Source organism: Hyla sarda, chromosome 2 (genome assembly GCF_029499605.1).
Source record: "Hyla sarda isolate aHylSar1 chromosome 2, aHylSar1.hap1, whole genome shotgun sequence".
NCBI classification, from domain to species: Eukaryota; Metazoa; Chordata; class Amphibia; order Anura; family Hylidae; genus Hyla; species Hyla sarda.
Genome location: NC_079190.1, coordinates 47,203,261 through 47,221,266, shown reverse-complemented (window position 1 = coordinate 47,221,266; position 18,006 = coordinate 47,203,261). Strand labels below are relative to the sequence as shown.

The window sequence follows — 18,006 nt, the reverse complement described above, 5'->3', positions numbered from 1 at the left end:
CGCATCGCGAATCGCATCCCGGCTAGCAGCAGGATCGCAGCGCCCCGGGTCAGAGGACGTGACCGGGGCGCTGCAGCGGAGGAGGTGAAGCGAGCGCTCCGGGGAGGAGCGGGAACCCGGAGCGCTCGGCGTAACAGTACCCCCCCCCTTGGGTCTCCCCCTCTTCTTGGGTCTCCCCCTCTTCTTGGAGCCTGAGAACCTGAGGAGCAGACTTTTGTCAAGGATGTTGTCCTCAGGTTCCCAGGATCTCTCTTCAGGGCCACAACCCTCCCAATCTACTAAAAAAAAATTTTTCCCTCTGACCTTTTTGGCAGCCAAAATCTCCTTGACCGAGAAGACGTCCGAGGAGCCGGAAACAGGAGTGGGAGGAACAGATTTGGGAGAAAAACGGTTGAGGATGAGTGGTTTGAGAAGAGAGACGTGAAAGGCATTAGGGATACGAAGAGAAGGAGGAAGAAGAAGTTTATAAGAGACAGGATTAATTTGACACAAAATTTTGAAAGGACCAAGATAGCGTGGTCCCAACTTGTAGCTAGGGACACGGAAGCGGACATATTTAGCGGAGAGCCATACCTTGTCTCCAGGGGAAAAAACGGGGGGAGCTCTTCTTTTCTTATCCGCGAACCTCTTCATGCGTGAAGAAGCCTGTAAGAGAGAATTTTGGGTCTCTCTCCATATAATGGAAAGGTCACGAGAAATTTCATCCACAGCGGGCAGACCAGAGGGCAAGGGGGTAGGGAGGGGGGGAAGAGGGTGACGGCCGTACACCACGAAAAATGGGGATTTGGAGGAAGATTCAGAGACCCTGAAGTTATACGAGAATTCGGCCCATGGAAGGAGATCTGCCCAGTCATCCTGGCGGGAGGAAACAAAATGTCGCAAATAATCACCCAGGATCTGATTAATTCTTTCTACTTGTCCATTGGACTGGGGATGATATGCAGAGGAAAAATTTAATTTAATCTTGAGTTGTTTACAGAGAGCTCTCCAGAATTTAGACACGAATTGGACCCCTCTATCCGAGACAATCTGCGTAGGCAACCCGTGAAGACGAAAAATGTGTACAAAAAATTGTTTAGCCAACTGAGGCGCAGAAGGAAGACCAGGAAGAGGAATGAAATGTGCCATTTTGGAGAATCGATCAACGACCACCCAAATAACGGTGTTGCCACGGGAAGGGGGTAAATCAGTAATAAAATCCATACCAATCAGAGACCAAGGCTGTTCGGGAACAGGCAGAGGATGAAGAAAACCAGCGGGCTTCTGGCGAGGAGTCTTATCCCGGGCACAGATAGTGCAGGCTCGCACAAAGTCCCCAACATCCGTCTCCAGAGTCGGCCACCAATAGAAGCGGGAGATGAGTTGCACAGATTTCTTGATGCCCGCATGACCTGCGAGATGGGAGGAGTGACCCCATTTGAGGATTCCGAGGCGTTGGCGTGGAGAAACAAAGGTCTTTCCTGGAGGAGTCTGCCTGATGGAGGCAGGAGAAGTGGAGATCAGGCAGTCAGGTGGAATGATGTGTTGCGGAGGGAGATCAACTTCTGAGGCATCCGAGGAGCGAGAGAGAGCATCGGCTCTAATGTTCTTATCGGCAGGACGAAAGTGAATCTCAAAATTAAATCGGGCAAAGAACAGAGACCACCGGGCCTGGCGAGGATTCAGCCGTTGGGCCGACTGGAGGTAGGAGAGGTTCTTGTGGTCGGTGTAGATAATAACAGGAAATCTTGATCCCTCCAGCAGATGCCTCCATTCCTCAAGTGCTAATTTAATGGCTAGAAGCTCTCGATCCCCGATGGAGTAGTTCCTCTCCGCTGGAGAGAAGGTCCTAGAGAAAAAACCACAAGTGACAGCATGCCCGGAAGGATTTTTTTGTAGAAGAACAGCTCCAGCTCCTACTGAGGAGGCATCAACCTCCAATAGGAAGGGTTTGGAAGGGTCAGGTCTGGAGAGCACGGGAGCCGAAGAAAAGGCAGACTTGAGTAGTTTAAAGGAGTCTTCTGCTTGAGGAGGCCAGGACTTGGGATCAGCATTTTTCTTGGTTAAAGCCACGATAGGAGCCACAATGGTAGAAAAATGTGGAATAAATTGCCTGTAATAATTGGCGAACCCCAAAAAGCGTTGGATAGCACGGAGTCCGGAGGGGCGTGGCCAATTTAAGACGGCAGAGAGTTTGTCTGGCTCCATCTGTAGTCCCTGGCCAGAGACCAAATATCCTAGAAAAGGAAGAGATTGGCATTCAAACAGACATTTCTCAATTTTGGCATAGAGTTGGTTGTCACGAAGTCTCTGAAGAACCATACGGACATGCTGGCGGTGTTCTTCTAGATTGGAAGAAAAAATTAGGATATCGTCCAGATATACCACAACACAGGAGTATAATAGATCACGAAAAATTTCATTGACAAAGTCTTGGAAGACGGCAGGGGCATTGCACAGTCCAAAGGGCATGACCAGATACTCAAAGTGTCCATCTCTGGTGTTAAATGCCGTTTTCCACTCGTCCCCCTCTCTGATGCGGATGAGGTTATAGGCGCCTCTTAAGTCCAATTTAGTGAAGATGTGGGCACCTTGGAGGCGATCAAAGAGTTCAGAGATGAGGGGTAAGGGGTAGCGGTTCTTAACCGTGATTTTATTAAGACCGCGGTAATCAATGCAAGGACGTAGGGAGCCATCTTTTTTGGAGACAAAGAAAAATCCGGCTCCGGCAGGAGAGGAGGATTTACGGATAAAGCCCTTTTTTAGATTCTCCTGGACGTATTCGGACATGGCAAGAGTCTCTGGGGCAGAGAGAGGATAAATTCTGCCCCGGGGTGGAGTAGTACCCGGGAGGAGGTCGATAGGGCAATCATAAGGCCGGTGAGGAGGTAGAGTCTCAGCTTGTTTTTTGCAGAAAACATCCGCGAAGTCCATATAGGCCTTAGGGAGACCGGTTACTGGAGGAACCACAGAGTTACGGCAAGGGTTACTGGGAACCGGTTTTAGACAGTTCTTGGAACAAGAGGACCCCCAACTCTTGATCTCCCCAGTGGACCAATCCAGGGTTGGGGAATGAAGTTGAAGCCAGGGAAGTCCAAGGAGAATCTCCGAGGTGCAATTGGGGAGGACCAAAAGTTCAATCCTCTCATGATGAGATCCGATGCTCATAAGAAGGGGCTCCGTGCGGAAACGTATGGTACAGTCCAATCTTTCATTATTTACACAATTGATGTAGAGGGGTCTGGCGAGACTGGTCACTGGGATGTTGAACCTGTTGACGAGAGAGGCCAAAATAAAATTTCCTGCAGAACCAGAGTCCAAGAAGGCCACTGTAGAGAAGGAGAAGGCAGAAGCAGACATCCGCACAGGCACAGTAAGACGTGGAGAAGCAGAGTAGACATCAAGGACTGTTTCACCTTTGTGCGGAGTCAGCGTACGTTTTTCCAGGCGGGGAGGACGGATAGGACAATCCCTCAGGAAGTGTTCGGTACTAGCACAGTACAGGCAGAGGTTCTCCATACGGCGTCGTGTCCTCTCTTGAGGTGTCAGGCGAGACCGGTCGACCTGCATAGCCTCCACGGCGGGAGGCACAGGAACAGATTGCAGGGGACCAGAGGAGAGAGGGGCCGAGGAGACGAAACGCCTCGTGCGAACAGAGTCCATATCTTGGCGGAGTTCCTGACGCCTTTCAGAAAAACGCATGTCAATGCGAGTGGCTAGGTGAATAAGTTCATGTAGATTAGCAGGAATTTCTCGTGCGGCCAGAACATCTTTAATGTTGCTGGATAGGCCTTTTTTGAAGGTCGCGCAGAGGGCCTCATTATTCCAGGACAATTCTGAAGCAAGTGTACGGAATTGTACGGCATACTCGCCAACGGAAGAATTACCCTGGACCAGGTTCAACAGGGCAGTCTCAGCAGAAGAGGCTCGGGCAGGTTCCTCAAAGACACTTCGGATTTCCGAGAAGAAGGAGTGTACAGAGGCAGTGACGGGGTCATTGCGGTCCCAGAGCGGTGTGGCCCATGACAGGGCTTTTCCGGACAGAAGACTGACTACGAAAGCCACCTTAGACCTTTCAGTGGGAAACAGGTCCGACATCATCTCCAGATGCAGGGAACATTGGGAAAGGAAGCCACGGCAAAACTTAGAGTCCCCATCAAATTTATCCGGCAAGGATAAGCGTATCCCAGGAGCGGCCACTCGTTGCGGAGGAGGTGCAGGAGCTGGCGGAGGAGATGACTGCTGAAGCTGTGGTAGCAACTGTTGGAGCATAACGGTCAGTTGAGACAGCTGTTGGCCTTGTTGTGCAATCTGTTGTGACTGCTGGGCGACCACCGTGGTGAGGTCAGCGACAACTGGCAGAGGAACTTCAGCGGGATCCATGGCCGGATCTACTGTCACGATGCCGGCTGGCAGGTAGTGGACCCTCTGTGCCAGAGAGGGATTGGCGTGGACCGTGCTAGTGGACCGGTTCTAAGCCACTACTGGTTTTCACCAGAGCCCGCCGCAAAGCGGGATGGTCTTGCTGCGGCGGTAGTGACCAGGTCGTATCCACTAGCAACGGCTCACCTCTCTGGCTGCTGAAGATAGGCGCGGTACAAGGGAGTAGGCAGAAGCAAGGTCGGACGTAGCAGAAGGTCGGGGCAGGCAGCAAGGATCGTAGTCAGGGGCAACGGCAGAAGGTCTGGAAACACTGGCAAGGGACACACAAGGAACGCTTTCACTGGCACTAAGGCAACAAGATCCGGCAAGGGAGTGCAAGGGAAGTGAGGTAATATAGGGAGTGCACAGGTGATAACCCTAATTGGAACCACTGCGCCAATCAGCGGCGCAGTGGCCCTTTAAATCGCAGAGACCCGGCGCGCGCGCGCCCTAGGGAGCGGGGCCGCGCGCGCCGGGACAGAACAGACGGGGAGCGAGTCAGGTAGGGGAGCCGGGGTGCGCATCGCGAGCGGGCGCTACCCGCATCGCGAATCGCATCCCGGCTAGCAGCAGGATCGCAGCGCCCCGGGTCAGAGGACGTGACCGGGGCGCTGCAGCGGAGGAGGTGAAGCGAGCGCTCCGGGGAGGAGCGGGAACCCGGAGCGCTCGGCGTAACATTTATGGCCATAAATATGTTGTGTTTACTTTATTATTGGTATACAGTTTTTCTGGTTCCCTTCAAACCCCTCCCCCCTGTGACATTTTTTCCATCAACAAGTCATAGTATTATTTGATAATGTCTTTCAAGGATTTCAATTGAAAAATTTTAAAAAATTGTCACCAAAAAGCACACAACTTACCTTTTACCTTTTGTGTTTAAGTAGGAAAAAAGAAAACAATGGGGCTTTAGAAGAAAAATGCCAATAAATGGTTGAAAAAGCAGCATTCCTACATCATGCATGCACCCAAAAAACACATCCCAAGTGAAATAAAAAAGAATTGTAGGTAGAGGGTTTTATATTTTCGTTTTTACTTTCAACTATGGCTACATTCCCATTGATGTTGTCTTCCATCTCGTTTAGGGCCCCTTCGGCTTTTTTATTTATTTATTTTTAATTTCTTGAGCAGAATGGACCCTGAAACAAGTTGGAACACAATGGACACTGCTGGGTGCTTGCACTATTTATTTATTTTTTCTCTGCTTAATTCCTGTCCTTCTGATGGGATTGCCGACGGAACTCCGAATAGTGGAGTCAAACGGCAATGTGAACGAGGCCTAACACACGATCATAGTATTTATTTTTATTTTTAAATGTAACAAAAAATAAAACAAAAAAAATTATTGTAACACTAGTAAGAGTACCAGAGACAAAGTAAGTCCTCATTTACCTTATTCTTTCTGAGCAGTCCAAAATTAGAATTTGCGCTGCAGATGTTTCTACCGCAGAAATTCTGCTGTGTGCACGGTGCAGCAGAATCCCATTGCAAACATTGGGAGGCAGCTGCAACTACATTTCTGAGCTGAATTTTCACACCGGATTCTGCTTGGAAATTTTGCCTTGTGAATGGGGCCTAAAGGTTGTAATCCTCAAAAAACATCAGGATTTCTGGAGTATGTCACATTTTTTACTATATTGTCTTTTCTTTTTTCTTTTTCAGTGGTCTCATTGGTCGCAGCTGGGCCATGGTGTTTGCGAGTGGTGGCTTTAAAGTTAGACTGTATGATATTGTGAAAGAACAAGTCGCCGCTGCTCTGGAGGATATACGGTATGATACCTAAATATTACAGGCACTAAATTGGACTGCCAGATTCTGATCTTAAAGGGAGTGCATCTGTCATGATGGGGGGGGGGGGGGGGGCAGGGAGAAGTGAGCCTTAAAAGCTGTGTTTATAAACCACTCTTCCTGCCTATTGCCCATCCGCCCCAAACGAAGGATTGACTGCTTGGATCAGTCCCTTACTTGCACTAAAGTGTATGGATGTCGAAGTCAACAAAACAAACAGAACTGTACAAAAGGTGAACGAGAATACAATAACAACAAACAGATATATAAATACAAACAAGACTGGATATAGCCTGCTAACATAGAAACTGGAATCAAGATTAACTGCAGATATGATATGAACAAGACTAGATATAAAGATATGTTTACATCAGACAAAACCAGGAGATGCAGGGGATGAACAGGTTAACTAAATGTCAGAATACTAAATGGGTTCGGAAATCAAGAGCACTGTTCACACTGGACTCAGAACAAGGAAAACACTAGACACCCCACTCCAAGCATGGAGGGACATCAATACTAAAAGCCAAATAGGCTCCTAGCCAGCGGGCTTTCTCCACCGAGGGATCAGGATACTGGTCTAGGAGGAAACAAAAATCCTAAATACAAACAAACATGGGCACAGACACAAGACTCACTCACTCCTAGATAGACGGATTAACACAAGGCTCAGAACAGGATCCTATCCTCGAAGTTGCAGGATCAAACAAGGTCAAAACAGGACTGACAACACGCACAGTGTGAATACAGACTAAGGCAACACAAAGCAAATGCAGAACGAACATACAATAATACTAAAACCTGACAAATGTACTAAGACAAAGCAGGCTAAAATCTACATCAAACAAGACCGATAACCATGGTTAAAACTCAGGATATATGCACAGACAGACATATTGAACAACATGGACTGAGTACAGGTCTAATAACCAGCCCAGAACAACACCTGAAGAGGCCTTTTATATCATCCCAGTGCTGAAATCAGGAAGGTATTCCTATCCCAGAGACAATTAACACAGAAAGTGTTCTTACACAAGCAATGTCTGAACAGAACCCAATGCAGAAAATACAAAATACAGATAAACAGACATTACAATTTCACCTAGTCTTTTTTCTACTTATTTATAGCCCCAAATACTTTTTTGATTGTAAAATTTTTATTTAATTTTCTGTACTATATTTTGGGGGCAGCCATCATGCCTGAGCTTTTTGTTTTAACAGCGTTTAGAGAGGTGTAAAATAGCAAGCCCCATGGACATGGGCAACAATAGTCTAAAGCAGACCCCATTAATGTGTATGGGAGAGTTATCTGGGCATGCTCTGTGACATGCAGAGGATTTGTGTAGGGGGAGGTTAAAGGAAATCTGTCAGTGCCACCTGCACTAACCTGTCGACAGGTAGAGCAGGTGACACTGATGACAACAGTACTTACCTTGTCCCGTTTCCTGGCAGGGATCTCCGGTAATCTTCTCCTTTAAGCTACAGCTCCGGCACGCTTGGGGCACAGGCGGAGCTTAGTGACATCACAGCTGCTGTTTTCTAGCAGCAGGGAGCAGCAGCAGTGACATCGCTAAGCTCCGCCCATGCTCCAAACCACTGCTGTTGGGTCTTGCATCAGCGGTGATGTCACTAAGCTCCGCCCATGCCCCAAGCCGGGCCCGAAACTGAAGCTTAACAGAGAAGATTACTGAAGATCCTTGCCACGGAACGGGACAAGGTAATTACCGTTGTCATCAGTGTCACCTGCACTATGTGTCGGTACTGACAGGTCAGTGTAGGTGACAGTGGTGACAGATTTCCTTTAAAACTGTAAGCATCACCTAAATGTATAAAATAGACCAGTATTTCTCAACCAATGTGAATCCAGCTGTTACAAAAGCATAACTATCAACATTTTTACAAAACATTTAAGTTTTTGAGCAACAATACCTTTCCTGGAATAAACTTGCACTTAAATTTAGGTAGCTCTGATTTATTCATCCTGTACATACAGAGACTTAAAGTGTACACGTCATACCCAACAAAAACATTGTTATATGTTATTCAGATACTAATCCTGATCATGTACATATAATTATGTACCTAGCACCTATATTTTTCTCGCAAATATCTTTTTTCTGTTGCTCACTTGGTTTGTCATTCTGTGCTCTGGAGGGGGTGTGTCCTCACTCTGCATGACTCATCTTCTTCCCTGAGTCTGCTGTGTTGGGTCTCTTCATCCAATCACTGGAGGCTGCTCTGTAACCCATCCTGTCTTTTCAGACAGGGGTCTGATAAACAGGACAGGAGTGAACACAGAGGAAATATAGTCCCTTCCTCACTTTCCGGACTTTGTCCCTGCCTGTCCTTCAGCTTGTACAAAAAGGATGCTGCAGCTGGACAGGATTATGTTCTGGATAGTATGGGGACCTCTAGTGGTGTTTATTTTTTATAAACCAATATTTCTATACACAGGATAAAAGAGGATGAATAAACAGAGAGGGTCTTAGAGACACTACTCAGCAATGGACCAAACACCACCACAGGTGATGCACAGGACAACATAAAGGTTTATTGGATATATATATCTGGACAATGCATTTCGGTACCAGAATTACTGATGCAGTGGCACAAGTTCACAACAGGATCGCTGCATCAGTAATTCTGGTGGACCTGAGGAAGGCACACGGTGGTTGTGAAATGCGTTGTCCAGGTATTTATTCAATAAACCTTTGTTGCCCTTTGCATCGCCTGTGGCGGTTGGTCCATTGCTGCGTAGCGCCTCTAAGACCCTCTCTGTTTAGTCATCCTCTATCTTCATACTACTTATCGACTCCTAAACAGGAGCAGGATCAGGTTAGAGTGCAGCAACTCTACATCTACCTACTGGTTATACCTTTAATAGAGTTGTGCCTATCCACAGCACAACCGCAAAAGGTCAGTGGTGTAGTGGTGTAGTGGTGGGACGCACACCAGCTGATGTACTACACAAGGAAATGCCCCTTTTTTCATAGCTTCATTTTTGTTTCCCTAAACTATCTTCTATACACAGGAAATAAAATTTTCTTATGAAGTATATAAGAAAGGTTAAAGTTTTTTTTATAAGATATACAACATATAAAAAGTTTTTGAATCTGACAGTGCCCCATTCAAGACTTAAATCAACCCCATTATTATAGGTGAACTGGGAGTTTTCTATTACATGCTATACACCTTAGGAGTTGGTTGCTGCCAATGCACATGTGTCTATGTAGATGCCAAGGCATGCCTGGCACACCTTGTTGGCATTGAACATATGCCTTGAATTCCGGCCAACACTGCATATACTTTGCAAGAAGATCCCCTCAAAGTAGCACATTTTATTATGTGGGAGAACCGTAATAGGAAATCTTCCTTATGTAAAATCTCTAATATGTGCGGAAAACTTTTGACTGACAAAATTACTTTCCAAAAATGTTGTTTGGTGGGGTTCCAGTCACTAAGGCCCCCACCAATTGTGAATAGTCTGAGTAACTTTACAAGTAAGGAGAAACTGCATTTAGCTGAGCACCCTGCCTCTTTGTTTTAGCAATGGGTGGGGGTCTCACAACACCTACCCCTAATTATCAAAACTTCTGCTTTGTCTCTAAGGCAAAAGTTTTTTGAATGTGCAGTTATGATTTAAACATCACAAATGAGTGCCTACTCAGGAGACCATTATCTTTGGTAGGCTTTGGCAAAGTACAATACCTTATTACAGAGTTAAAGGGTAGCTCTCACCATCCTTTTTTTTTTTTTTTTTTCTGTCCCTGCCTATTGCCCTTCTATCCCTAACCCCCTCCCTGCCTTTACATTTTTTTTTACTATATTAAAAATGCCTTTTTGTCTGCCTGGTAGTGTGCTCACTACCAGACTTCCCCAGCAGGCACAACGTCACTGATGCCTGCTGGAGCCCACACTTCCACCCTTAGTTCACTATACAGGGTGCCTCCAGCTGTTTCACCACTACAACTCCCAGCTTGCCCTGACATCTATTGGCTGTCAGGGCATGCTGGGAAGTTGTAGTGGGGAAACAACTGGAGGCACCCTGCCGCACATTCCACTTCCCCGAACTCTGCCATGCACACCCGCTCCATCCGTCCGTCTGTCACCGTCCACCTCCCCCCGCCTGCCCGCCCGCCCGCAAAAGAATAAAGTGGAGGGTGAAATGTTACCTTACACCGGGAGCCGGGGCCGGCGTGCGAGGCCAGGGAGCCTGCGCGCATTCTCATAGTTCATAGCGCTCGCTCCCGTCTGTAACGTCACAGCAGACTGCAGCTGGCCACTAGGAGGGAGACCCCTAGTGGCCGGATTTCAACATTAAAATAAAGTATTTTAATGACAAAAAAAAAATAAAGTATATTAGAAATATGTTGTAGTACATCAGTACTACAATATATATATATATATATATATATATATATATATATATATATATATATATATATATATATATATATATATATATATATAAAATATGTTCATGACAGTGCCCATTTAAGGCTTAAAGGGGTACTCCGAAGGAAAAACATTTTTCAAATCAACTCATGCCAGAAAGTTACATAGTTTGGTTGATAAAAGACATAAGTCCATCCAGTTTAACCAAGGAATTGAAGGGAATGGGTATGGTTGGATAAAGGCAGGAAGGTGATTTTATATTTCTGCATTAGCATTAATCAGAGTAGGAATCATTGACCTCCATTCTCTGCGTACGGTCCTTAAAGGAAATCTGTCACCAGTGTCACCTGCACTAACATGTCGGTACTGACAGGTAGTACAGGTGATACTGATGACAACGGTACTTACCTTGTCCCGTTCCGTGCAGGGGATCTCCGGTAATCTTCTCTGTTAGCTTCAGCTCCGGGCCCAACTTGGGGCACAGGTAGAGCTTAGTGACTTCACTGCTGCTGTACTCTGCTGGGTCCTGCTGCTTGAGAACAGCAGCGGTGGCGTTACTAATCTCCGCCCGTGCCCCAAGCCAGGCCCGGAGCTGAAGCTAGCGGAGATTACCGGAGATCCCCTGCACGGAACGTGTCACCTGCACTACCTGTTGGTACCGACAGGTTAGTGAAGGTGACACTGGCGACATATTTCATTTAAGCCAGTTTTCAATTCAATTACAAACCAAAATGTCCAATCCCAAAGACCTTAACTTACCTTAACTTGTCTATTAGGGACAGTATCAAACGCTTTTGAAAAATCCAAAAACACTATATCCACAGCCATTCCTCTGTCGAGACTCACATCTTCATAAAAGCAAATTAGATTGGTTTGACAACTTCTATCCTTAGTAAACCCATGCTGGCTATCACTTATAATACTATTATCCCCTATGTATTCCTGTATGTAATCCCTTATAAGTCCTTCAAACAATTTACCCACAATGCACGTTAAGCTTATCGGTCTATAATTACCTGGGGAAGACAAAGAGCCATTTTTGAAGATCGGCACGGCATTCGCCTGTCCCTCGGCACAATACCAGACACCAGAGAATCTATAAATATCTCTAAGAACTCTCTTGGGTGCAATCCATCTGGTCCGGGAGATTTGATTACATTTACTTTACTTAACTTACCTTGGACCAGATCTACATTAAGCCAGTTCAGTACATTACATGATGAGTTACCAGCACCGACCCGGCCTGCATCTAAAGAAACCATTCAGTAGCTCCGCCTTCTCTTCATCCCCAGTGACCACCTCCCCATTAACATTATTAAGGGGTCCTACATGCTCTGTCATAGGTTGTTTGCATTTATATATCTATAAAAATATTTGGGATTTGTTTTGCTTTCTTTGGCCACCAACATTTTCATTTTGAGTTTTTGCTGTTTTTATTGGACTTTTACAGATTGTATGAAGCTCTTTGTAATGTTTAAATGTTATAGCTGACCCTTTAGATTTGTATTTTTGAAGGCTATTTTTTGTTGTTTATTACTCTTTTAACATTAGTTGTCAGCCATGTAGAATTTAGTTTTATTCTTTTATACTTGTTCCCCTTAGGAATAAATTTAGCTGTATATTTATTCAGTGTTAATTTGAAAATTCCTATTTATCATCTGTATCGGTATTTGACAACACTTTCTCCCAGTCTATGTCCTGAAGTTAAAGGGGTACTCCGCCCCCTAGACATCTTATCCCCTAGCCAAAGGAGTACTGTTAGGGTGGTGGGGTACTTATGTTTTAACTGTACTTGTTACAATCTAATAAAGTTTTTCTATATTGATTAAAATTTATTATCTATGATCTGTGCCAACATTTTTTTGGTGTGTAATTTTTGCATTTTGTCATCAGATTGCCATGTTCATTATTTGGGATACATTGCCATATTTTTTTTGAGGGATTGTTAAAAATGACCAGATCCAACAGAGTATCACCTCTTGTTGGGTCTAGGTCCTCCACAAACTATCCTGCAATAAATTTAGGAATTGTCTCATCTTTGTAGTTTTAGCCAAACCCGGACCCCAATCTATATCTGGATAGTTAAAATCTTTCATTATTACTACTGTACCGGTCTGGGCAGCCCTCTCTATTTTTGTATACAGCTGACCTTCTATCTCCTCAGTGATATTAGGGGGTCTATAGATTACACCAAAAAATCTTTTCAGTGTTTCCCTCCATTTGTAATTCTACCCACAGTGATTCCACCTCCTCAGAATCATCACACACTATGGCATCGTTCACACTGACTTTCATACCACTTCTTACATACAGACAGACTCCACCACCTTTTCTGTTCATTCTATCTTTGCGAAACAATGTAAACCCCTGCAGATTGACAGCCCAGTCATGCGAGGAGTCCAGCCATGTCTCAGTGACCCCAACTATATCAATATGTTCCTCCAGTATCAAGGCCTCAAGCTCCCCCATTTTATTTGCTGTATTTCTGGCATTTGTGAACATACTCTACATTTTCATCTAGTTTTACAAATTCAATCTCACTAATGGGATTTTTTGAGTTATTGGGATTACATTTATTTCCACCGCTTGTAACACATGGATCTCCTTATCCACTGCTCCCTATTCTCCCCCCACAGGTCTCCTCTCCACCCACCATTATGTGCTGATCCCTCTCTAACCTATCTGCCCCTCTGTCTGTTTGATTTGCTTTATTGTCCTCCCCCCACTTAGGCCCCTTTCACACTAACATTATCACACGGTAATGTGACGGCCGCCGGGGAAAATAGCGGGAGAAAAAGTACAGCTTACGCCATCTTTTTCTCTCTCTACTCCCGCTGGAAAATTGACTATAATGGGGTCCATCGGGACCCGCTGTTGCCCCTTGTGCCCCATCAAAATGATGGCTGTCACACTGAAGAAAAAAACTGGAGAGTTTAGCGGCTGTTCTTGATGGGGCGCAACGGCAGTGTGAATGTAGCCTTACCTAGTTTAAATACTCTGCCACCCCTTCCAGGATTTTCTCCCCCAGCACAGCAGTCCCTCTTCCATTCAGGTGCAAATTATCCATTGAATAAAGTTTGTACCCCAATGAAAAGTCAGCCCAGTGCTCTAAAAACCCAAACCCTTCCCCTAACACCAAGACTTAAGCCATGCATTTAACTCCCTAGGCTTTCGCTGTCTTTCCTGTGATGGGCACAAGCAGTATTCCAGAGAATACAGTGACCCCTCCCCCCCGACCTACGATGTCCCCGACATACGATCATTTCAGCATACGATGGTCTCTCAGAGGCCATCGAATGTTGAAGGCAGCATCAACATATGATGCTTTTGTATGTCGGGGCCATCGCATAAACGGCTATCCGGCCGCACAGACTGCTTCAGTTGCCACCGGATAGCCGTTTACGGTCCCCGTGTGCTCCCATGATGGTCTCCTACCTGTCCTTGGGGCTCCGGAGCATCTTCTTCGGGATCCCCTGCATCGCCGGTGCTCTCCTTCGTCGTCATCACGTCGCCGTGCACGCCGTCCCGTCATCCAATAGGAGCGGCGTGCGTAACGACGGGATGGCGGTGACGGAGAGAGAAGATGCCGGGGAAGCAGAGGCCTTACCGGAGTGTCGGGGACACCCCGGGGACTGCGATGGGAGGCGACATCCAGGGCAGCGGTGACGAGCGTGACGGTCCGGAGCTGCGGGGACAGGTGAGTACAACTTTCTCTACCAGTGGTCTTTAACCTGCGGACCTCCAGATGTTGCAAAACTACAAATTCCAGCATGCCCGGACAGCCGTTGGCTGTCCAGGCATGCTGGGTGTTGTAGTTTTGCAACATCTGGAGGTCTGCAGGTTGTAGACCACTGTCCTATACTTTACATTGCACGGATCCCTCAACATACGATGGTTTCAACAATGGTCCATTTGGAACGGATTACCATCGTATGTTGAGGGACCACGGTACAACCTTAGAGGTCCTTCCCTTCAGCTTGGCACCTAGTTCTTTATAATTATTCTTTAAGGACCTCCACCTACCATGTATTCTGTTGTTGGTTCCCACCTGGACCACAACAGCTGGGTCATCCCCAGAGTACCCCTTTCCTCCGGAGTACCCTTTTAACAACTGGACCTATAATAAGTAGTGGGACCCAAATTTATGGCTGAACCTACACCTATCTTTGAAGTTGGTATCCCTGACCCCCACCCTGCATGTTGCCTGGCCACCACTATACAGTGATCCCTCAACTTACAATCGCCTCAACATACAATAGTTTCAACATACAATGATCTTTTCTGGACCATTGTAATTTGAAACCAGACTCAACATACAATACTACAGACAGTTCAGATCTGTGCATTGTGTCAACTGGCAAATCAGAATTGGCATTGCACAGGTAAAACACCTGTAATACTGAACCATATGCACTGACTGGTGTCTGGTAGCGCGCCCTACAGTACAGGGAGGTATTACATGTTCTGTACTCTTTACCTGTACCAGGGTTATCTGCTCCTTTGGACGGCTCCATGTTACTTTTTTAGGACATTGTGTACTGTACAGGACCCTGAAGAAGCTCCTGTCCTCTACGTAGACAGTGATTACAACTTCCAGCAGATCTTTCTTACTTTTATATGTACGATCTTGCTTTATCTATATTATCTACTTATTTTTCTTTTAATCCTCACTTTTTCCTATTTTTGGATGACATTTTGGTGGCTTCAGAACCAATTACCAGGTTATGGACTCAACATACAATGGTCGTCCTGAAACCAATTAATATTGTAACTTGAGGGACCACTGTATATTGCTTGGTTTGAACTCCTGCTTCTCGACATGGAGCCAAATCATTTTCTGCATTTACCACTAGGGGGAGCTAAAAGCATTTTTACAGCTTTATTGAGTTCAATGGCAGCATAATCAGTTCCTGTGCATTTAGTATCCCCCCTAGTAGTGACTCCTAGCAGACAGTTTTATCATGAGGGGCAGATTCTATTTTAATAAAAGGTCCAAGGTGAAATATAATAGGGGACTATTATATGCAATCATTAGATTGTATTCACTGTTCAGTGCTATGCTATTGCATAGCACTGAACAGTGAGATTGTTGCTCTACTTATACAGTCTGGCTCTGCCAGTCTACATCATTGCAGTGTCAATCAGGCGGCCAGAAGCAGGTAATGGGACCTTTTTTTTTAGTTATCAGACCCCTGTGACCCCTACATTGTGGGGGTTTAATAAGCATCACTGAGCTACCGACATTGAAAATAAATGCTTTTAGACGCCATGATCAGCATTGATCGCCATGTCTGATGGGTTAATGACAGAAGCGGCACTGCCCGTCATTAGTGATGAGGTCCAGACTACAATTAGTAGCCGTCCCTCACTGCCTATGAAGCAAGTGCAGCTCCTGCGCTGTGATGTTTAGGGGTTAATGGGGTTGTCTGGCGAACAACCTGTGTATGGTGTCAAAAAGTATAATAAAGCAACTTACTAACATATAGCCATAGTGCTGAGATTTTCCATATAAGCTGACCTCTTTCCCTTGTAAGCGGTGACGTCACGTCACTGACCCTGAATGCAGAAAAATCCCCTGACACCCCCCCCCCTCTCTGCCTTTCCCAGTCAAACTAGTTTCCTACAGAATGGGCTTCCTGCTGCCTTATCTAATGAGTCATATTAATAAATAAAGATAATTGTAAAAATATCTCTTCTTTACAACCAGCAGTACTAGATATAATGATATAAGCTCTGTCCATTAGAGGGCAGCAAAGTACAATTTAAAAGAAAAAAAAAAGACAAAAACTAATCAGAACTCTGTACTGCTGGTCAACTGTGGAACTCAATAAAAAATGACACCCGTCCATCATGTTCAACAATGGGAGGGGATAAGGCAGTACAATGTACTCCCTTCTAATCAGTAAGATACTATATAATTATAAACCTATCTGGCTGCTTTTAAAAGGCTATATATCTACTCGAGAAGGAACCAGAAATGTAGGCAAAGGTGCATCAATGTATCTGTTCCTAAATTAGTACAGCTTACAAATGCCAGAAAAATCCAGTCTGTGGCTTACATACTGTATGTAGCACACGTATCCATTATAAGGATAATTAGTCATGCCCCATATAGCTAAACTATATACCGTAGGCTTTGAAGACTGAAGAATACAGTCTAAGAAAAACGTTGCAAATGAAGAAGGAACTTGTCAATTTACGCTGTGCGGCGTTGTAGAGAAAACCATTAAAATATATATATATATATTATACTCCAGGTAGAAATTCTGTCTGAAGCCGGCAGTGGTAAAACAAGCCGGAGATATGACCGCTCGGAAATTCACCATCTCATTAAAAGGGAATGCATTTCAGAACGAATTCCACCAAAACAACAAACAAGAATGAATCATTCTTCTGGCTGAGTCAGGTGTGCGAAATTTTTTTTCAGAAGTTCCGCTGCGAAAATTCCGTAGTGTGAATGGTGCTGCAGAATCTCCTGGAGAACAATGGGAGGCTGCCGCACTGTATTTTTCAAGCAGAATTCAAGAGTGTAATTTTGCTTGGAAAATCCATCACAAAAAAAAAAAAAGCTGATGCATACCACCCAGGAGGATGCTCTTTTTGCCTTCATTTGGTAAATAAGGGCCTATAGCATTGTTTTGCAACCTGTGTACCTTCAGCCATTGCAAAACTACAACTTCGAGTATGCCCGGACAGCTGGGAGTTATAGTTTTGCAACGGCTGTAGGCACACTGGTTGGGAAACACTGGCCTATAGCTACATAGGCAACAATGTATTCCGTGTGGATTCCGCCAAAAGAGTGAACAAGATTATTCCACTGCCAAAATTCCAAAAGTGTTAACTCATCAGCAGAATTTCTGATCGGAATTTCTAACCGCAATTACACTCGGAAATTCCTCTGTATGAACCCTGCCTTACAAATTATATTTATGTAAGCAATTTTTCCCTAAAGGCAATTTTTTTTTCAACTTTTTTCATTTTGTACGAGTATTCCGGCCAAATCTTTATTTATCCTATATGTACCCGGTCTGCGGCCATTAAAATAATACATTTTAACTTCCCTCCTACCAATATCAGTCTCCCGTCTGGCCCTGTTCTTCTTCCTGGTTATGGAGCCCGATACGGCACACTGTGGCTTACCTAATCGCCAGTCGCAGCAATATCCCGCCTCAGCCTGTGATAGGCTGAGTGGCAGTATGATGTAACAGATCCGGGCCCAGCCTTCTTCCTGGTGCCCAAGCCTGTTACATCGCACTCCACCGCTCATGACATCGCTGTGCAGTTGACGTGTCGGGCCCCAAAACCAGGAAGAAGACAGGATAAGGGATAAGTAGCTGATCGCAGGGGGTCTAACTGCAGGAGCACCAAAAAGACCTAAAAGAGTACATAATCGGCGCTGCCATAGAAATAAATGGAGTGCGTGCT

The 18,006-nt window shown here is 45.4% G+C and overlaps 1 protein-coding gene across 1 annotated transcript in view; it reads left to right on the top strand.

Annotated features, from left to right (window-relative positions):
- Positions 1–18,006, top strand: part of CRYL1 (crystallin lambda 1) — a 150,953-nt gene that overhangs the window by 12,400 nt on the left and 120,547 nt on the right. Inside the window, exon 2 of the mRNA XM_056561715.1 lies at positions 6,061–6,168. Within this exon, the coding sequence (XP_056417690.1) occupies positions 6,061–6,168 (108 nt within the window). The remainder of the gene's footprint in view (positions 1–6,060; positions 6,169–18,006) is intronic.